The following is a 22803-nucleotide window of genomic DNA, read 5'->3' as shown; positions in this document are numbered from 1 at the left end:
TTTGTAGGTGGGGTGACAGAGCCACCAGCCAAGGACATCAGGGTAGCTGAGAGCCCAGGAAACTGGCCCCTACCAGGAAGGAGGTCTCTCCTGAAGGCTGCAGGAGGCCATGCCCTGCTGACACCTTGATTCTCATCTTCCAACCTCCAGAATTGCAAGAGGATAGATAGGTGGGTTTTCAAAGTACCCCACCTGAGGGTAACCTGTGGTGACAGCCCCAGGGCCTGCGATGCCCCCTCCCAAGGCCTGGGTTTTCTGTAGGATGTGGACCATCCAGCAGGAACCTTGCAGGGGCCCGGGAGGAGGAGTGAGGCAACCCCCATGATGCTGGTGGAAAGGGTCAGGCAGGACCCAAGCTGATTGAGTTTCCCTTGCTGCTGTCCCTGCCTGTGCTAACACCTGGGCTGTCAACTGCCTCTGATCCATGAGCTCAAAGCTCGAGCCGAGCCTCCATCACTGCCCCAAGGCTGGACAGAGCTCACAGGGAAGGTCACTAGAAGGGGGAAGGACAGGACACCTGTTCTGTGACACCTGGACCCGGATGCTAAAGGCCACCTACTGTGTGCTGAGCATTAGAAGCTCAGAGCGCCCTCCAGCGCCCACTGCAGCACTGCCCACCTGGCTGAGTCACAGCGCCCTCACCTGGAAAGGAGGAAGACCAACGTCCTGCACATAAATACTTAAGCAGGAAGTACCCCGGCCTTTAGTGAGTGTGTGTTTCATCACGTCTCCGTGATGAAACAGGATAGTGGAGTGGGCCCCCGTTTCATTCTCTAGCAAGTAGGTGAGTATTATATAAGACGCTGATAATTGGGAAAGGAATCTGGTTTTGAGGCCAAGAATTCCACAGGGTGGGCAAATTTTAACGGCAAGTTTGTCCTGAACAGCGCAGGGGCTGGAGCAGGAGGCCAGGCAGCTTCTAGGGGACCGAGACCCCACCATTGCTGTGTGCATGTCTCAGGAAGCCCCCGCAGCACCCAGAGGTGGCTCTGCAGCCTGCAAAGACTGGAGGAAAATTGAGAGCCGGGTGTCATGGATGTGTGCGCCCTGGATGGCAGGGGGCAGCTAGGAGTCAGCTCTGGATTCAAATCCTGCTTCAATTAGCTCAGGGAACTGTGTATCTGCATGTGTCCAGTTCCCCCTTGCCCCTTGCTGAAGAAACACTGGCATCTCACCGACTGCCATGTGCCTGGCCAGGTAGGTTCACAGCCTCTGAGCCAGAGACAGGGACAGGGGACAGCTGTCCCCAGAGATGCATTCAAATCCTGCTTGATAGAGTAGAAGATGGGCTGTGCTGAGCCGTTCACCCAGCCGCAGCAAGAGGTACCTGTTTTCCCCACCTTCATCTTCTCCCAATGCCTGTAGACCCCTGCCCAGCACAGCCCCAGGCCTATCTGAACACCACTGGCAGCTCCATCACCCGGGACCTTTGTAGAAATACAGAATCAGGCCAGGCACCTGCGACTCCCACTGGTCAGCTACTCAGAAGATAGAGCTTCTGTGAGGATCATGGTTTTGTGACCAGCCCAGGCAAAATAAAAAATAAACATTCGTGAGACACCCCACCCCCTCCACTTCATCAGAAAAGGTCAACTACCTCTGCCATCCCAGCCATGGCAAAAAGAATAAATAGGAGGATCATGATCCAGGCCTCCCCAGGGAAAAAGTGAGACCCTACTTCAAAAATAATCAGCCAAAAAAGGTCAAATCTGTGTTCTGTGGAGGTCCCCAGGGACTCGGATTCTCAACCCAGCTTCAGAGGCCTGGGCCCTTCCCAGCCAGCTAAAGGAAGAGAAGAAAGGAATTCTGGAAAGAAAGCCACTAATGTTTCCTATGCCTAGGCCTTTCTTCTTAGGGTGACGTCTGAGGTCTTTGGGAAACCTCTTGTCTGACCTCCCTTGCCACAGTTTGGACGTCACAGAGGTCCCCAGAAGTCCACGGGGTAAAGTTTACTATCATCAGTTTCTTATTTCTAAGTTGATCTGTTTAGATTCATTTGATTTATTGCATGCATCCTCAGCTAGGGTAACATGACCCCCTCCCTCCCAGAGTAGGGCGCAAAATTTCATTCTTCTGTATGTATAAAGCACAGGGCTTTTTTTAAGGTGCATAAAAAGAAATATATCATGGGGCTAGGAATATGGCCTAGTGGCAAGAGTGCTTGCCTCATATACATGAAACCCTAGGTTGGATTCCTCAGCACCACGTATATAGAATAATGGCAAGAAGGGATGCTGTGGCTCAAGTGGCAAAGTGCTAGCCTTGAGCAAAACGAAGCCAGGGACAGTGCTCAGGCCCTGAGTTCAAGGCCCAGGACTGGCAAAAAAAAAAAATATATATATATATATATATACATATATATATATATCATCTGCAATATTTAAACCTTAATAGAAAAAATTAATCTTAAAAGAGCTTTTGAGATGGATAATCATGAAAAAAGATAAACTTTGATAAACCTAGGCTTATGATATAATCCATTTGCAGTTATCATTTTGGGGGTGGGGCGTGGGTCTTGAACTCAGGACCTGGGCACTATCTCTCAGCTTTTTCACCTAAGGCTGGCCCTCTACCACTTTGAGCCACAAGGCTACTTCTGGCTTTCTCATGGTTAATTGGAGATAAGAGTCCCAAGGACTTTCCTGCCCAGGCTGGCTTTGAACTGGGATCTTTAGATCTCAGCCTCTGGAGTAGCTGAGTTGAAAGGCATTAGCCATCAGCACCTGGCTTCATTTTTTTTTTTACATTGTGCTGGTCCTGGGATTTGAACTCTGGACCTAGGCACTGTCCCTGAGCTTATTTGTTTAAGACTAGCACTCTACCACTTGAACCACAGCTCTACTCCTGGCTTCTTTATGGGAGGGAGGGAGGGGTGGTTAATTAAAAGAGTCTTATGAACTTTCCTTCCCAGGCTGGTTTTTGAACCACAATCCTCAGATCTCAGCTTCTTGAGTATAGCTAGGATTACAGGCAAGAGCCACCGGTGCCTGGCCAAAGTTATCATTTTAAAATTCCACACCACTGACCACAAATTGAATGCAAGATTAAATATTTGGCCCAGGATTTGAGGCAAAGGGAATCTCGTAGGAATTCTTTGTCCTCCATAGAGGTCACAAAAAAGCAGCCACATGACAAGGACCACATTAGCTTAAAATGCTCAAACCAACTATACCCAGTGCCCACAAGGTCACCGTCACGTTGGTGAGCTGGGTAGTTTTGTAATTTTGAAAATCCCTCGGACAGTAGTCTATAGCAGTGGTCAGCTAGAGTGATAAGAGGGGGGAGTGAAAGCTCCTTTTCTTCAGAGCAGAGGAGTTCACTGCAGGGGCTTTGAGCTTGGAAATGGACTCTATGGTGACAGAAGCTGTGTGTGTGAAGATGTCCACTTGCTAAAGGGCCAGCACTGAGCTGGAAGCAAGGAAGCCTGTTTCCTTGGCCATCCATCCCTACCCTCTCTGCTCACACATGAGTGTGTGCATGCACACACACACACAGATGAAAATGAATGACCACAGATAAAAATGGAAGAAGTAAACAGGTAGGCAGAAGAACTGAGGAAAGAAGTGAGAGGCTGGGTGAAAAGAGGGGCAGATGATTGAGGATTGCTAAGGGAGGCCCAGGAGATGCATGCAGTGAAGAACCCCCCTCTAAACGATGAGGGAATACGGGGATGAGCTGACCAGCCAGAAAAGAGAGAAGACAGAGGCCCCGGAGTGAGGAGAAGACAAGCAAGGAATTAAAATGAATTTCTCTCTTCCCACCTTTCCTATGACCAAAATGGCCCAAGAGCTCTTTGCATGAGCAGAATGCAAACACGTACAGTCAACCTGCGCTGCAAGGCTTGGTCCAGAACATGGGGCGGAGCCCCTCTGCAGATGGCAAGGTTGGAATGGCCTAGAGAGATCACCTGCAAGAAAGAGTTGGGTGCCTCTATGCCTCCTCAGAGAGGCTGGGCAAGGCCCCAGGTGCCTCTATGGGAATGGCTGTCACTTAGGCACTGGTCCCAGAGCCAGGTCCCAGGACCTGCCCAAGAGTATCACATGGCCCCTTATTTCACTGGACATGAAGAACTGGCACCTTGGTCCATTTCAATGCTGCTGCTGCTGCTACCATAACAAAACATCATAGACAAGGTGATTTATAACAAGCAAGAGTGCATTTGGCATATGACTCAGAGAGATGGAGAGTCCAAGATGGAAGGGCCCACAACTGGCAGGAGCCTTCCTGCTGCCTCTTGCATGATGGAAAGCCGAAGGGGGACAGGATGCTTGCAAGGTGGCAGCTGGCCCAGCCCTGCTCTTGGTATAGCACACAGTAATGGCCATTTGTCCATCAGGAAGGTAGTGCCTTGGTGACCAGCCCCATGGAACAGACCCCACCTCCCAACCATGTGGCCTTGGGGACTGGATCTCCAACACCCCAACTTCATGGGACATGCTCCAATCACAGTACCTGCTAAATCAGACACCCTGGGGGAAGCCCCTGGTTATTGGGGGGGTGTTCACAAATCCCCTCTTAAGGGGGATCTGACGCTGTAGCATCCACAGGCCCTGTCATGGAGAGATGGCATCACCGCTGAAATGCTGTCGAGGGAGAACATTCTGGCCACAGCAGAGGAGAATCAGGCTCCCTGCAGAGGAGGATGAAGCGCAGATTCCTCGGCCTGGAGGTCAGAGCTACCGTGCCCTGGACCAATGGTTCCCAAGGCAACAAGACTTAGCTCTCCCCCCCAACCCCCGAAAGGAACATCAGGCTGTATCTGGAGAGTTTTTTTGGGGGGGGGAGTGTTAACTCGGGTGAAGAATAATCAATGACTTGTACCCCACATGAAGAGAACAGAGATGTTGTTACACATCTTACAGTGCATTGCCCAACTCCCCCAACACACACGTCATTAAGAAAATGTCCCCAGCCAAATGTCAACAGTGCCAAAGGAAGAACATGGAGAGCTAGGCAAATGCACCCCAGCCATGCACTGGTCTTTGAAGAGAAGTTCCTGCTACCAAATACCGTCTCCTTGCTCAACCCCACGCTCAGGGATTTCCCCCACCCCCACCCCGTTAGTTCCATTCCACCCTACTTCATCACAAAGGAAACCCACCATAGAAGGGCCAGGCATGCCCTTCTTGGGGCCACAGCCCTCCTCCTTCCACTCTGCTCATTCATTCCTGGCATAAATATTTACTAGGTTTGCTTTCTGCAAAATACACTGTGCTGATATGGGAAACAGAATGGTTGACCAGACAGTCAGACCCTGCCCTTACAGGACTCACATTGCACAAGGACGTTCTGGGCACTGGGCAGGGGGGAGGGGTTGTGAGGTGGTGGACAAGGGGTGTATGCTGAGATCCAGGGCTGAGAAGAGACTCCCTGGAGATCAGAGAAGATGGCCCTCCGGATGTCCCATCCGGGCACTGCAGCAGGAAAGAAGATCCTGCTCTCTATCCCTGCGGGCAGTGTCCATCTGCTGCTCAGGAGAATGGAGGAAGAAAGCTGCAGCAGGCAAGAAAACAGGCATCTCATTCCAGCTAGTGTTCAGTCTTAGAGAAGCCTTGGAGGAGTTTATCACAGCTAAGATCTTGATACCATCTGTATTTAAAAAAAAATAACAATCCTATCAGACTACTTGTAGAAGATTAGCTTTCCTTCTTTTGGGAGTATAAATGGCTTAGACCAACTCTGGCCGGCTTTATCTGCGTGCTCCTGCCAGCCAGCTGCCCTTTCCTCCCATCAAGATGGCATGACAGGGCTTCAGGAATGAGTCTGTCCTTTCCCATTCACTCTGGCTAGACAAGTCTTTTGTCAGATTCCACTCTGCCCAACCTGGGTGGAGAGCTGCTGCTGGTATTGGGACACAGGGTGCGGGGTACCGAGGGGAAGGCTCAGCCTCTGCCTTTGAAATACATATAGGCTTCCTGACATTTGTTCATTCAGGCCACAGGCATAGCTACCTGAGTGTGGCATGGGGCCGGGTACTGGTGGCGTGGCTCAGCCAGGCTCGCCTGCTGCCTGTCAGCTGTGCCAATAGCAACAGAACAGCCGGACACACAGCATGGAGCCACTAACCCAGGGAGCAGGAAGGAACCCAGCATCCAGCCCCAAGGACCCAAGGGGCTTCCTGGACAAGGCAACACCTAAGTGGCCTGGAGGAATTCGCCGTGAGCCAGGTGTGGAAGAGGAGGGCAGAGAAACCAGCTCAGATCCAGCATGTGGGATATGGCCCTTTTGGTGGCTGTTTTAAAGGCACAGTGGGGAGACCCTAATGGGAAGAGCCTCGTTCCCACCTCAACCAGCTACTGAAGGCACAGCGGCTTCCTCCGGTGCTTTGGGAAGGAGACCTGGGCTCAAGGATGTCATCTAAAACCTACAAATGTCTATGCACAGGAAAGTCCTCTCCTGAGACCTTTGGAATTCAAGGCCTTGGCTGGCAAGGCCAGCCCTTCGCCACCAGATAGGCCCCACTCTCTTCCGTGACATCACATGTGAGCTGTGACTCCGCCCTCTTTGTTGACGCGTGCAAAGGTAGGCCATGCCCTCTGTGATGGTGTCACCTGCAGGGCTGGGGACCCACAAGCCCCACCCTTGTAGGCAACTGCACTGAGAGAAGCCCAGGCGGTCACTACCAGCATGGTCTTCCTTGTTCCGGCTTGCATCCCTGTCTGGCAGGCTGGCATGGTCATCACGCACGCTCCTCTGGCTTCCAGGAGACAGGAAAATTCCTTCCCGTCGTCCAGTGCGAAGACAACCTCACTTGTGCCAGTTCTGAGTCTGGGAAGAAAATGAAAGCTTCCACCACATTAGGCAAGCAGTACCCAGTCTTCTCCAGAGGGAAATTACTTAAATAGAATCCAAATCCATTTCCGTGCCATTAAATATTCTGGTCTGTGTTTTAATTGAAATGATTATATATTCCTCCAAAGAAGAGCTATTTGAAGAATTGTTCCTTCTCTGTTTCTGTGTGTGTGTGTGTGTGTGTATGTATGTATGTGTGTGTGTGTGTCCCCAGAATGGCCAAAGAAAACACTTGGTAGAAAGGTAGGCCGCCATCATTAGCCTGCCCCCTTTCCCACTCATCTTCTTTAGAGCTAACCTGGTTTACTACTTTTCTTTCAGAAATAAAAATAGAGCTCTTCGAGGCATCCAGTACGCTGGGATCTCTGAGTCCCTCAAATAGAATAAACCAGATCACTGTCTCTTCTCCTTAAGGACCAAGGCTGCAGTGGGATGCATGTGGCAGATGCCATCTTTTGTGTCCCAGTCCCCAGCAGGCGAGTTTGGTTAAGGGGCAGGGAACAAGGCTCAGGCCCACCAACTCCTTGCTCAGTAAATGCTTCAAATGCCTTTTCAGGCTCTCAGTGGAGCATCCTGAAGGAGTTTCCAGGCTAGCAGGGAAGGCACACCTGAAAACAAGTCAGTGAAGTGCAGCATGGAGGAAGGAACAGAAGCCAGGGTCCCAGGAAGCATCCGCGGGCTCTATGACATCTCCATCTAGAATCTGTGGCATGCCGTGGTTTGTGTCTGGATTTCCTCCTAGGCTCAGAGCAAGTACCAAGTCAGCCATTTCTTCTGTGCCTAGAAGAATGGCAGGCACAGAGCGTGACTAGATCAAAATTAAATGGCCAGGCACAGGTGGCTCACAACTAATCCTAGCTACTCAAGAGGCTGAGATCTGGAGGATTGCAGTTCAAAGCTAGCTCAGGCAGAAAAGTCTAAGATCTTTTATCTCCAAAAGGCAAGGCTGGAGGTATGATTCAAGTGGCAGAGCACCATCCATGAGTGAGCAAGCTGAGAAAGATCAAGGCCCTGGAGTAGTCTCAGGAGACAGAGAAAGGAGGATCATAAGTTTGAGCCTAGCCCAGATTACACAGCAAGTTCTAGGTCAGGCTCAGCTACAAAGCAAAAGTTTATATTTTTAAATAGATTTTTAAAAACTAAAGGAAGGGCTGGGAATATGGCCTAGTGGCAAGAATGCTTGCCTCATATACATGAAGCCCTGGGTTCCATTCCCCAGCACCACATATATAGAAAACGGCCAGAAGTGGCGCTGTGGCTCAAGTGGCAGAGTACTAGCCTTGAGCAAAAAGAAGCCAGGGACAGTGCTCAGGCCTTGAGTCCAAGTCCAGGCCTGGACAATAAATAAATAAATAAAAACTAAAGGAAGAAAAGAATGGATGTATGGATAGATAGATGGGATGGATAGGTAGTGGATAGATGGATGGATGGGTGGGTGGATGATGGGTACATGGTAGATGGATGGATGAGTGAGTAGACGGATGGATGGGTGGATGAGTAGATATAAGAATGGGTGAATGGGTGAGTAGAGAGAAGGTAGATAGATGAGTGGGTAGATGGTTGGATGGGTAGATGGGTGAATGGATGGATGGATGAATGGATGAATGGGTGTGTGGGTGGATGATGGATGGTGGATGGGTGGATGGATGAATGGATAGTAGGTGGATGGGTGGATGGATGGATGGTAGAGGGATAGGTGGATGGTAGATGGGCGGGTGGATGGACAGATGGTTGGATGCAAGGCAAGGTGTGCCAGGGACCTGGGGAGGGAGCATCACTGGCCCCTGAAGGGATGTAGAGGTTCTAAACCCAGGTGCCTTCATAGCTGAGACAGAGGAAATAACAGAGCCTTGCTACATAGCCAGGGGAAGCTCTGGCCAGCAGAGGGAACTAGTTATATGAAGTCACAAGGACACTGTTAAATCCAGAGCTAACATTTATTGAGCACTTATTGTGCTCCAAGCTAGTGCTTGGGGCTTTGCTCCTGGAATTCTCCTGTCCACTTCTCGTAGGAGCAGCCCAAAGCCAGGGAGAATGACTCTCTAAACTCTCGTAGGGAGGAGATGAAAACAAGCAGTTTTCAGTGGATGGGGCGGGGGGCGGGGGAAAGCAGATTTGGTGACTCTAGCTCTCCCAAGACATGGTGTTTAGAAAGCACCAAGTATTTGACGGGAGATTGGCAGTGGAGCCAAGCCCCTCCCTTGAGGAACTTTTAAGTCTGTGTTTGCCAAATGGGAATTCTGGGGAAAGTAGGAGGAGAATCTACATGCAAATGACCTAAATGCTTGTCCTTTGAGCTGCAGGGCTTATCAGAACCTTGACCAGGAAGGCAACCATTTGCACTTGGTCCAACAGAAAGAGAAAAGGATCTGCTAACTTACTTTTTTGTGATGCTATTTTCCCAACCCCTAAAGAATGGGGTTTGCTGCCTGGATGATGGAAACTGAAGGATGTAAGGCATGGGAGGGCATCATTTGGAGAAAAGTCAGCAGGTGGGCAAGAAAGGTGGCTACAGGGCTACAGAGAGAATGAGAGGCAGGAAGAGAGCTGGAGGGCTTGCTGACAAGGCACCCACCCCAACCTCCTTCCCAGGCAGGATGGGCACAGAGACGGTCTGTCTATGGGACAGGCCTGCATCTGGCAACAGAGACACGCTTCTCTTCACAGCAGGTCCAGCGGGGGAGAAACTAAATCCATCCACACTGCATTATCCAAACAAAGCCGTTCCGCTCCTGCAGGGAGCAGTGGGCCGGCTCTGCACAGCAATTTAATGGCCATGGCATATCGCCCAGGCCATCAATTAAATTCCAATCCAATTTCCTTTCTAAGACTACTCTGCCTTTGGGAGTTCCTTTCTAATGGGGAGCTGATCTGGCTGATGAGACGGGAAGATGGCTTTGTCCAAAACACGGGAGAACATTGCTGGCACCAGGGCCGGCCTCTCAGATCGCATCCTCCCTTGCCAAAGAGCTCACGGGTAAGAACAGATGATCAGACTGTACCACATGGCAGGGCCGCTTCAAAGCAAAAAAAAAAAAAAAAAAAAAAAAAGTGATCAGTGGCGTTTGCTTCTTCCACCCCTGTGTGACCAAGATAGGAAACAGAGGCTCAGCCTCTGGTCAGCACTGGCCAGGTCATGTAACTACTAATGGGGTTTCTTAAACTGTCTCAATTTTCTCTTTCTCCACTGTATTCAACTCTGCCCTCCTCCCATGGCAGTGAGAAGGATTCACTAGCTTAATCAAAACTCATAGAGCTTGGGGTTAAAACATCACTGGAGGCACAGAGTGCGTCTGAGCAGGAAGGACCTGTGTACAGGAATGGCACAAGGACAGCTGGTTTCTCGTTGCATGTGATGGGGCAGGGACAGGGCTACCTGGGCATTTCCAGATATTTAGTGGCATCCTTAGCTCCTCCCATTAGATGCTAGTGGACCCCCTACCCCCAGGGGTGACATCCAAAAGTATCTCCAGGCATTGTTAAATGTCCTCGCGGGAAGGAGGTAGAGTCACCCCCCAGCTGCAAAGCCTTGAACGTCAGGAACTGTAGGTGTTTTTGAAGGGAGGTGGCAGGCCTGGGGTGGCAGCTCTCAGCCTCGGTGTAGATGTCTGCAAGATGGAAGAGCAGGTTTGCTTTGGCAGAGCTTGGGCTCTAGGGTTAAACCAGAGGATGGATGTCCAGGGTACTCTGGGAATGAGCTGGGGAAATGTCCCATGCTCCTGGGTTATTCCATCATTCAGGGCCACAGGGCGGGTGGTCACTTTCACACAGCGAGTTTGCAGGGCTCCAACAGCAGAGATGAAGTGGAGGCCTAGCGAGGAGTCTTGTGCTTTGAAGAATTGGGGTTGGAGTCCAGATCTACCGGTCCCCTACCTCCTAATGGTTGGGTTGCCCTCTGACAGCCTCAGTTTCCTCATCTGCGCCATGCAGGGGCCGCAGCCCCCAGATGACACGGGATGAAATGATCCATCCGTTCAAGACCTCATGGGGATCCCAGCTTCCCATGATGCCGATGATGTTAGGGGGTGGGGGACTGTCTGTCTGTCCCCAATCCAGGGAAGCTGAGAAGGGGTGCTGAGGCGGAGGGCGCAGAGGCGGAGGGGGGTAGAGGTGGAGGGGGGTAGAGGCCGAGGGGCCCCAGAGCTGAGGGAAGGGGGGGAGGGGGGACAACAACCGCTCCCAGCGTGCCCTGGGACGAAGCACTCCTGCTTGCTCCCAGCATGCACTGGAGGCAGTGCCTACTGGCTTCCGGCATGCACTGGGACAGCCCGATGGCGGCTCTGTGCTGCAATGCAGAGCAGGCGTTTGGTTCGCCGCTGACACCATTTCCTCAGGTGGAAAGGAAGATGGCCGCAGCGACTTCTCAGGGAAAAGTCCTTTAGGTCCCCAGGAAGCGCGGCCGCGCTGCCGTGCACGAGGTAGGCCTGAAGTCCGCCTTTGGCGCCTCCCTGAGCAACGGCGGCCGCGCCCGCCTTCCCTTGTCGAACCCCACAGGCGGGAGGCCAAGGCCAAGGCTTCGGCAGGTGGAATTTGTCTCAGATCCCGGAGATGCTGGGGGCCGGGTCTTCGCCACCTCCGGGCATTTTCTACTTCTGAGCGCCTCACTTGACGAGCATTCTAGAACATTCCCTATTGTGAGTGGGCCTGCGTGGTCACCATGAGGAGAAGTGGGCAGCATGCCCCTCCTATCGTCCAAACTCTGGCACACCGTCTGCATTCCTTCCCACGTTTTATATTTGTCTACTGAGGATGTTGGTAATTGAATCTAGATAGATTTCCCGCCCCGGGCACTGTCTCTTGTATCTGACTTGCCTGCTGTTTGCACCCACACAAGTCGCCCTGTGTCCTTGTTAACCCCCCCACACACTCACCCTTAGCAAGTCAAAAACACAGTCACCTCTGAAACATGAATGGCCCAGGCACTGAGGGGGGAGGCAGGAAGGAAAGGGGTGTTTAAAATGCAAATGGATCGGCTTTGATGTCAGCCCAATTAATCAGATGGTTAAAGACACAAGGCAGAACCTACAACTCTCTACCTTAGTAACAGAGAGGCTGGATGCTCCGCCCCTCCTGTGCCCTTCATGAGAAGTAGCCCGACAGAAAAGAACCTTCTAGGCCTTCTGAGCCCAGTCTGAATTCCAAAGAACTCTCATGGGGGGGGTGGGGGGGCGGGCAACACAGAGGGCAATTATCAGAGAAATACTATTGCAGCCAAACCACTGAAACAGCCTTTTCTTGCCTGTCCAAGCCTGCCCATGTACCACCTGCTGTGCATCCCCCATCCCGGTTCCGTGGCCAGGGAGGAGGGGCCTGGGCTGTCACTTCACTGTGATGCTTTGTACCCAAATCTTCCCCCATCCATGTAACCATGACATGTTCAGCAGCACTAGAAAAATGAAGATATCCAGCAAATCTTCCAGCTGAGCCTCTTGTTTGTCCTCTTGAAGTGACAGTGGACTGCATGGTGTGTATGCATGGGCTATGACCCTACTTCTTGCCTGTAAGCCAAAGCCAACATGTGTTCTAGGATGAAGTTTGGCAACTTGAGGGCCACTTGGTAAGCACTGAGTGTCCCTTGCCTGAAATGCTTGCAATCAGAATTGATTCAGACTTCATGTTTTGGACTCCTTGCCTATACATAATGAGATGTTCTGGTGGTTAGACCCACATCAAATAACAAAATTAATTTGTGTTTTATATACACCATGTGCACACAGCCTACAGGTCATTTCACAAAGTATTTTTTTAATGATTCTGCACAGGAAGCAAAGTTTCGTGGAGTCGAATTTTCTATCTATTTAGGGGTTTTTGTTTGTTTTGTCCCAGTACTGAGTCTTGAGCTCACGGCCTACATGCTCCCAATTGACTTTCCTGCTCAAGACTTATGCTGTACCACTTGAGAGTTCTCATTGACTTTCCTACCTAGGCTGCCCAGACCCTGAATTCAAGACAGGACAGGCAAAAAAAAAAAAAATTTCAGACATTTTGGGTTTTTATATTAGAAGTGTTTCACCTACAGTGTGTGCGTTCATAATATGTCATTTAAAGAAAGGACTTTGTCTGACATGTGGAATCATGTGCCATACTGCAGGCATGATTGTGGCACCAGGCCACAAGTTCACGGTATGGGATAGATTCTAAGCAGACAACATGAACAGAACAGACTGGTCTTGTGCTCAGGAAACTGATTCCCAGTGGGGCAAGCAAGAAGGAAGGTGGCAGTTCACAGTGTGGCTGAGCCTTTGGCTTATACCTTCAGTAGTGCTGAGAGTTGAGGGAATGGCTTGGCATAGTGGCACAGGTCTACATGTCCAGCTAATACTGGAGGCAGAGATTGGGAGGATTGTAGCTCAAGGCCACCAAAATGTGATCATAAAATAATTATCAAACAAGTGTGCGCAGGTGGCATGCACCTGTGTTCACAGCTATACAGGTGGCCAATGTTGGAGGATTGAGTCCCAAGCACATGCCTGTGCAAAAAATATAAAATCCTATCTAAAAATATGTCAGTGACATACCTCTTATCCTAATTTCCGTTCCTTTCTTCCATTTTGTTCCATCCTTTCTCTTCTTCCTTCTCTGATGAGCTGGAAAGCCAATGGATGTCTTCCCCAGGGGAAGGCAGTCCAGCGGGTGCTGACAGGGCTGGTCAAGTTCTTGTACTTGCACCCCATGCTGTTCCTTGATGACTGCATGTTGTGTGGATCTACAGTCATTTGCACAATCCTTTGCAGACAGACAGGGCGGTTGTTCACAGATCTCTGCTGCTACACACAGCACCTGGTGTTCTACACACTTGATGCTGGGGTGGGGTGTGATCAGTAGCTGTGAATATCTCTGCTTTAGGCCACAACCAGGCAGTGCATTGGTATCAAAATCATGTACAGCCCACTGTGCTCTGGGGACTCACAGCCACATGCATCTGCTGCACATCCCCAGTTGGGCCTGCAACACAAACTGTGGCTGACATGAGGAGACCCTCACAGCTTCTCCTAGAATCGACCCCTTGGCTTCTTGGGAGCAGATGTGTGGTGGGACAGGTAAGAATTTAGACACTACTCCCTACCCCTCCCTCACCCCCAACACGGTTTCCAGGCAGGAGCAGCTACTAGAGAAACCAGAGAAGGCCTGGAACACACTATGCCTACAGCCCACTTGCCACGAGTCCCACAGAGCTAATGCTAAGTGCTGGTGCAGTTGATACTCTCCCCACGAGTTGGTGGTGGTGTTCCTAGGTGGAGATTGTACTGGAAGGTGGTTTTTCTGTGTCAGTCTAAACTTGGAATGGGCAAATCTTTTGACCAGGTACTGCAACTGCTAGATGAGTCTCCCAGAGAAATTACCTGGACATATTTATTCACCCAAAAGTCTCTTAACAGCTGTGCTATTTGGAGGCCAAGGGTAATGACACAAACACTCAGAGCTGGCAGGTTCCATAATGTTAATGTTTTATATAATTTTAGAGTAATTGCCATATACCCAAAGGGAAAGATACTCATGATGGATGATGAGATGTTGATGGTAGAAGATAAATGTGCTGAAATACTATACAGCTGTGAAAATAAATCAGTGCCAATATTTATCAACATAAATTTAAAAAGTGCTAAGAAAAAAATAAAAGGGGGAGGGGAATCAGTTTGCAGGAAAATCCATAAGGTGTGACAGTATTTATATAAAGAGTTGATACATGCTGCCAAGTACGACGTGTAGTTTGGACAGGTTGATACTTGAAATAGATGGGAACACACAATAAATAATAACAGTAATAAAACAAAGCATATGTCATAAATGAGAAGGCAAAGCACCTAAGCCAGGATGTTAGTTACGTGTGGAATGTGGGGAGGACCAGAGGTTCTGGCTCTATTGCTGACACAGTATTCCTAGGCAGAAGATACATGTACATGTGGGAAAATTTGCCATCTTAGGTTTTGTTTTTTTCTTTTATGATGACTGGAATGGCTTAAGATGTGTGTAAGTGACAGAGCCATCTGTGCCGTGTGATAGTTCAGTGACTGTTGGGAGAGACAGAACATGACAGCTGTGCTCAGTCATTGCTGGCTGTTGTGCGCTCTGCAGCTCACAGGCGTGCTTCCGCATGCTCTAAGCACCCTGAACCATACAGAAGGTTGCTACAACCCTATCACACAGAGGAGAACATCAAGGGTCCAGGAAGGGAATAGACTGTGTGGCCTGTCCCTGACAGTTAGCGTCAGGCTGGGCCTAGAGCAGTAACAGTCACATAGCCCTTGCCACCATTCCAGCTTCTAGGCTCAATACACTTGAGTGCTTTTATAGCAGTGCATTGTATTTAGAGATTAAACTAGATCCCATTATCACAGACACCCCTCTGAAGAAGGTGATGGTTGTGCTTTCAAATTCCTATGTTTCAAGTGTCTAATTTTGGAAAGTTCAAAGATGAGGGGAAAGAGGACGTGCACAGGAAGGGTCAGAGTTCCTAAACTGCCCTGATTTGCCGTGTGACCTTGCACCCATCACTTCCCCTTTTCAAAATCCTCTCTCCTTTCTTTAACCTACAAAGTGGGGGATCAAAATGGTTCATCCCAGAACCATCGAATTATGGGAGGCTGAGGTGAGAGCGTGGGGGAAATGCCCCTTGAGGAGGGTGACTCCCCATCTGTGGACCAATACTTCCAGCTGGGAGCAGATGACACCACACTCCCCTGGTCCCTACCCTTCATCCCAGAGTCTTCACACAGTCCACAGTAATGAGCACCAAGAACCTATTACCCCCTAGTCCTTGTTCCCGCAGGACTGGAGAGGTGGGTGAGCAGGGCCATCACTGGCTACAACAAGCAAGAGTTGTATCCACCTGTATAATATCCCACACTGACTTTATGACACCTACTGTTTGCCCAGCAATGGGTATGTTGTAACTGGTGAACTAATGAATGAGTAGATAGAAGAGTGGGTGGATTGATGAGTGAGTGAGTGTGTGTGTGTGTGTGTGTGTGTATGTGTGTGTGTGTGCCAGTCCTGGGACTTGAACTCAGGGCCTGAGCACTGTCCCTAAGCTTCTTTTGTTCAAGGCTAGCACTCTACCATTTGAGCCCTAGCACTACTTCCCGCTTTTTCTGTTTATGTGATACTGAGGAATCAAACACAAAGTTTCATGCATGCTAGGCAAGCACTCTACTGCCAAGCCACATTCTCAGCCCAAATGAGGATTGTTAGTGGATAGATGAGTGCGTGAATGGGTGGATGGATGGACTCACAGATTGATAGATGGATGGATAGATTGATCAATCAATAGATCCATTGATCTCTTGATCTGGGGTCTGATGGATTGATCCATTGATGGGTGATAGATTGACAGATGAATCAATCTAGAGATCAATGGACCTATGGGTTGATAGACTGATCCATGCATGGATGGATGGACAGATGGAATGATAATCTAATGTGGATAGGACTCCTACTCACGCAACCAAGCTTCCTTTTCCATAAAATGATATTCATGCCAAGACTGTCTCCATTATTGGAATCTAGTGACACAAACTGACTGACACCTGGAAAAGGAAGGAAGATGGCTCTGTTTAGTTTCCTGTGTTAACCAGGTGTTCCCAGCTATAGGTAATTTTGCCATCCTTTGGCCAAGCCCACAATCACACTGTATCAGGGAGTGGATGCAGGGAAATTTCCCACCTGATCTTAGCTGGTGGAGGCCAGTGAGGCCCTCTGCTTCCTACAGCACCCATTTTTGGCCCCAACAAAAATAATCCAACTCAGATGTCAAAGACATAGAATTAACTGGCAGCCTGCAGGGTGGTCCAGAAGCTTGTCTGGTCTCCCCTGATGGGTTCTGGTATGGGTTTCAAGTCCCCAGTGGCTTTGTTTGGTTCCTGCTATTCTGTGCGACCTTGGGCAGTCATTCGCCCTCTCTAGACTGGATATTTCTTCTCTGGGTAGCTTATAACTACCGTCTTGGGGAACCTTTGGGTCCTTGAGATAATACTATATGTGCTTCTGGGATTTGTGGGGTCCCGTCAGCCGACTGAGGCAGGCTCGGCAAGCCATTCCTGCAAAGTCAGAGGGGACCAGAAATAACTGCCTGATGGAGGCTCCGTAATGAGGGCCACAAGAGTGATGGATATTTTTGTAGTACATTTGCCCAAAATACATCTATTGAGTCACCCACCAGCTCGGCTTCCTAAAAATCACCACTGTAAAGTTTGTGCGGGAGCTGCTCTACAGAGAGGAGGCCAGGTGCAGAAAAGCCAGTGCGCTGACTCGTCCAGGCCCACCCAGCCAGGGAAAACAGTGTGCAGGACTTGAAGCCAGACCCAGCTTGAGAGTTCCCCACACTCCACATCTTGGTCTGGGAAGCAAATGACCTTCATCTCCCTGCCATGCACCCCCAGCCCTGTGATGGCCTCTCGAGGTTCCTGGCAGAGGCACTGGCTAGAAATGAATGTCACACAATAGAGATTTGTTGATGCCACCAGCAAACTGTTGCAGTTGGCACAGACGAATCCTCTGCCACCAAATCCAGGAAAGTAATGAGCCTTCCCAATGGCCGGCTGCTCAAATAAATTTAAATGACAGTGCTTACAACCCCAAGATTGGCTGAGTAAGCATCCCTCTGCAGGAAATGGGTGAGGACAGCCATCAGTCCAGGGCCTCTGGCCCCACAGTGGACGTTATTTGTACTTGGAGCTGTCTGTGGAGCAGCTCTGACCACCCCCAGCCTCCCACAGAGGGGCCATGATGACAAGGACAAGGGTCAGCCATGTTGGCAGCTGGCCAGCTCCAGGGGCTCAGCATGAGGGATATGCTAGTCTGCGTGTTCACATGCTGAGTGACCACCACCCTATGGCTGGGGACAGGAGCCCCGCTAGGTACAGATGGAACTGAGAGGGTTAGGAGGGAAAGCTCCTAGTCAGTGACTGGGAGAAGTGGGTCTGAAAATTTAAACAAAGCTGGGCACAAGCACAATCTAGGATAACAGCTGCCCATCAGCCACTCTTAAAACATATATTTATTGTTATTATAGAGTTGATGTACAGATGGGTTACATTTACATAAGTCAAGTAATGAGTACATTTCCTTTTGTACAGTGTCTTCTGTTCCCTCACTCTCTCCCAGTCCTTCCTTCCCATCTCCACCCACCAATTATATAGTTCAGGGCTGGGAATATGGCCTAGTGGTAAAGTGCTCACCTTGTATACATGAAGCCCTGGGTTTGATTCCTCAGTACCACATATATATATATATATATATTTTTAAAGCCATAAGTGGCACTGTGGCTCAAGAGGTAGAGTCCTAGCCTTGAGCAAAAAGAAGCCAGGGACAGTGCTCAGGCCCTGAGTCCAAGGCCCAGGACTGGCAAAAAAAAAATTTTTTTTAATTGCATAGTTCACTTTGATCAATGTCCGGTGAGCTCCACTGCTGCACTTTTCACCTTTTTTCCTCAAGTTCTGTGCCCCCCACCCTTCCAAATATATACACACGAATACACCATATATTAGGTAAACAAGACAGAATCATCAGAGAAAAAGAAGTCTTTTGTTTCCATTTCAGTATGTATATTATTTTATATAAATATGAAGAAGCACTTATGCATTGCACCTTTCTGGTTATCTCTTAAGGTTATCTTCTTTTGGTCTCACTGTTTGTGAGTATCTACAGTCCTGTGTAATTTGTCATATCCCAGTGTGTTTTATATCTAACTTTGGCATATAAGGGAGAACATATACCTTTTGTCTCTCTGATCTTAGCTTACCTCACTTAACATGATTTGTTCTAGTTCCATCCATTTCCCTGCACATGGGCACTATTTTATTCTTTCTAACGGCTGTGTAAAATTCCATTGTAGGTACCACATTTTTTGGATCCACTTATCTATTGTGGGGCATCTGGGCTGTTTCCATATCTTGGCTATTGTGAATAGACACCAGCCACCCTTTAAAGTAACTAAATGATCCCTGACTCACCCTAGCTCAACCTAGGATTCTTTCTCTGTGATACGCAGCAAAAAACCTTTTCCTAAAGGAGAAATCATACTTTAACCACTGTGGTAGTGCACACCTGTAACCCCAACACTTAAGAAGCTAAGGAAGTAAACTGAGAGGTCAAGACCAGCCTAGACTACATAGGAAGACTTGTCTTTAAAAAAAAATAGGAAGAAAAGAAGGGAAAGAGGAAGGGAACATACTTTGGCAGTACTGAGGTTTGAACTTGGGGCAGTCTTTTTACACTTCACTGACCTCTGGCTAGGAGAAATATTTCAAACACTGATTTTTCTGTGAGCTAGGGCTTTGTGGCACCATCCATCCATCCTTTCTTGTGATGCCGACCTGGGCAGTGAGCCATAGCTCCAGGGGACCATCCATCAAGGAGGCTGACAAGTGATGCTTGAGGTTGCTAAGCTACGGCTTGGTGGGCGTAGCCTATCTGATGCATTTTCAATTTTCGGTAGTTTATTTTTTTAATTTTTAATATTTGCATTATCTTTAAGTAGTTTTACAAAGGAGTTACCATTCAACAAAGCAGTCTGTGAATACAATGAATTCTCACCCCTCTCTCCCAACCCACCTCTTTTCTCATTTTTTTTCATTTTGTAGCGTATGCGTTGCATTTTTGACTACATTCTCTGCCCTTCTTCTCTTCACCCGTGTACCTGCCTCCCCTCAACACTCACCCTACCTCTTTCAAATAGTATTTTCAAATCAAGTGATGTTTGTATAGGTTTTGTTGTTATCTTGTGTTTTTTAATTTATCTTTATTATAGAGGTGATGTGCACAGCGATTACAATTACATGAGTCAGGTAATAAGTATATTTCCTATCATGCAGTGTCTTCTCTTTCCTCACTCCCTGCCAGTCCCTCCCTCCCGTCTCCACCCACGAGTTGTATGGTTCACTTAACAATCTGTGTTTTTAAGTTGAGGTGGGTTTATCACCACATGACACCCTCATAGTCCCGGGGTCACCTGTAACTAGTTTTACTTTACAAACGAAGCTAAGTCCGAGGAGCTCACAGAGCACACAGAGCCCCAGAGCCTGGCCTCAGTCTGCACCTCCTTGTCTCTGCTTACCTCCACCCATGCACCCCACTCCCTTAAAAACCTTTGTCTATACCAACCTCACTCTGGTCTCCTGGTCCCCAATGGTCTCATGTCCCATCCTGAATCTACCTGGAGGAAATTAGTGATCAAAATACTTGTCTCAGCCAGGCACTGGTGTCTCGCACCTGTAATCCTAGCTACTCTGGAGGATGAGACCTGAGGGTGGTGGTTTGAAGCCAGCCTGGGCAGAAAAAACCATGAGACTCCTATCTCCAATTTACCACCCAAAAGCCCTTTACCTTAAAGCTGTGGCTTCAGTGGTAGAGCACCACCCATTAGCACAAAAACTCAGGGACAGGGTTCAGGCCCTGAGTTCAAACTCCAGAACCAACCAACACACATGCACATGAGCGTGCATGCGCATGCACACGCGCGCACACACACACACACACAGATACACACACAATATTGTCTGCCACAAGATTTGTTTTGTTTTATAGCATTGGGGACCAGGGACCAAACCCAGGGCATGTACTTGCTAGGCAAAGGCTCCACCCCCAAGCCAGGCCCCACTCTAGTTCTGTATTATCTCATTTATAAAATGTCTGTGAAGTCCAGGACCCCAAGCCAGGTCAGAGAGCTTGACAAAGACAGCATGGTCTGTCTCGGTCCTCATCACCTGGTAGCTGAGCCTTCCTGACGTGCCTGGCAGATGTGTAAGGAGCCTGTCACAGCCTGCCACCACACCAGTTTCTCTTTCTGCACATTTATCACACCAAATATGACTGTCCCCTTCCCTGCCCTCCCCTCTCCTGGCCCGAGTACAGCTGACCATGAGACTCGAGCTCTAGGGCTCTCCAGTCCTAACACGGAGCAGCTCTTCCTAGCATGGCTACTTACATTCAGGAAAGGAAGGGAGGAAGAACAGGACTTAGAGGCGAGCCTGGTCAGCCTCTGCTGGGCTGTCACTGGAGTCTGACTGAAAGGGACTCCCTACCATTCAGCCCTGCCTTAGCTGCCATGTTTTCTCTTCTTCCCAAGGTGCTGGTCCTGAGGGAGATACTGGCCCTTCTGACCCCTACCTCCTGCCCCCTGGAGCACCAGAGAGTGGCAGTTTGAGCCAAGAGAGTGGGGAAGCAGCACTGACCATGGCTGCTCCAAATCCCGCCCAGTCAGGGGAAGGACTGGAAGAGCTAGAGGTGGAAGGAGCCACAGCAGCCCCCGAGGACCCCGAGAAGGAGGCGGGCCCTGAGCGCACCCTTTTCCCTAGGAAGAACTCGCCTTCCCTGAAGCAGGTGAACTCTGCCAGGAAGCAGCTGAGGCCCATGGCCATGTCCACGATGACCATTCCGAGGGCAGGGTCCCCCCCAGTGGCTGCCACCAGCCTGGGGCCCCTCTCCCCCTCCACCGAGAAGCCCCACCCACCGGGGGACCCAGAGCCTGCTGTGGCCTCTGAGCTGACACCCAAGCTGCCCCTGTGGCCGGGCAGGAAGGAAGACACAGTCCCCACGACACCCGCACCGCTGCAGATTGCCCCCTTCACCTCTCAGCTGTACGTAGCTCAGACACTCCCACAGAAGCCCAGCCCTGCAGAGCCCCAGGAGACCCCTGAGGCACCCCTGGAATATGTCAGCCCTCTGGCCCTGGAGGACAAGGGTGAGAACAAGCTGACGGGGTCAGCCTCTGAGGAGAGCCAGGAGACCACCACGTCCACCATCATCACCACCACGGTCATCACCACAGAGCAGGCCCCAGGTATAAGGCCCACTGCTCCAGTGTGGGGCATGGGCTGCTGGGGTCCCGGGGAGCCCCAATCCCACCCCCAGCCCCACCCCAGGGGTTCAGAATATGTACCACCTTCCACAGATGAGGCCAACAGACGCTGAGGCTCCAGGCCACAACGCCTGTGCAGAACTGGGGATGGAACCCAGGGCCAGAGCCCATGGGGCAAGCCTCTGCCACCGAGCCCCACAGGTGTCATGTGGGCAGCATAAACAGCCCACTGTGGGGCCCATTCACCTGAAAATACAGACCCCCAAAGTGTGCTGGGCATGTTGTGTGCCTCTAGCCCCAGTTGCTCGGGAAGTAGAGATTGGGAGGGTTGCAGCTCCAGACCAACCTAGACAAACACTTAATGAGACCCCATCTCAATGTAAGTGGAGAATGGTGTTTCATGCCCGGGGTTTCCACGAAGATCTTGGTCCAGACTGGCCTAGGCAAAACTGCGAGACCCTAGCTGACAAGTAACCTAAGCGAAAAGAGCTGGGGTTGGGGCTCAGGTGGTAGAGCGGCTGCTCAGCACGTGCGAGATCCTGAGGTCAATCAACCCCAGTACTCTCAGAAATTGTGCCTGTGGCTATTCTTAGCTGTGACACTTCTCCAGGCCCACTCACTCCCAAATAGACACACGCATGTGCATATATACCCAGCCCCTCTGAGCCTCATATACAAGCCTCCTTCCACCCTAACTAACCTGTCTCGCCAGCTCTCTGCAGCGTGAGCTTCTCGGGTCCTGAGGGCTACATCGACTCCAGTGATCACCCGCCACTGCCCTCCAACAACTTCCTGGAGTGCACCTACAATGTGACAGTCTACACTGGCTATGGGGTGGAGCTGCAGGTAACTGGGGCTGGCGAGGGCCTGGCCGCCTCCGCAGGGGGAGCCCTCCCTCAGCCACGCTGGCCGAGTCCCCAATCCATCCCTACTCTCCCAGCTCTACCCAAGGCTATTTTCACTGGGTTTGGGTGCATGAGCAGGAGTTTCCAACTCTGTGTTCCTTTGACATCCATTGGAACACATGGAGGATACGTTGTGAGGGATCTGACTTTTTTTCCAGAAGGAAAATACCTTAATACCCTGTGTGTATCATAGACACATGCACGCGCACACACACACTGCACCTGCCCAGCCTCCCTGTGACCCAGTGACAGGGGCTTCTCTCCAGGGCAGACACACAGCCTCAGACGATGGGCTCCACTGTGGCCTCC

At 50.1% G+C, this 22803-nt stretch overlaps 1 protein-coding gene across 1 annotated transcript in view; it reads left to right on the top strand.

Moving 5' to 3' along the window:
* The window catches only part of Sez6l (seizure related 6 homolog like), a 101788-nt gene that overhangs the window by 50268 nt on the left and 28717 nt on the right, over window positions 1-22803 (top strand). Inside the window, exons 5-7 of the mRNA XM_048340700.1 lie at window positions 11012-11210; window positions 20858-21571; window positions 22302-22435. Coding sequence (XP_048196657.1) covers window positions 11012-11210; window positions 20858-21571; window positions 22302-22435 — 1047 coding nt within the window. The remainder of the gene's footprint in view (window positions 1-11011; window positions 11211-20857; window positions 21572-22301; window positions 22436-22803) is intronic.

Source organism: Perognathus longimembris, chromosome 3 (genome assembly GCF_023159225.1).
Source record: "Perognathus longimembris pacificus isolate PPM17 chromosome 3, ASM2315922v1, whole genome shotgun sequence".
NCBI lineage: Eukaryota > Metazoa > Chordata > Mammalia > Rodentia > Heteromyidae > Perognathus > Perognathus longimembris.
The sequence above is the reverse complement of the archived record's forward strand: the minus strand, read 5'-3'. Positions and strand labels throughout refer to the sequence as shown.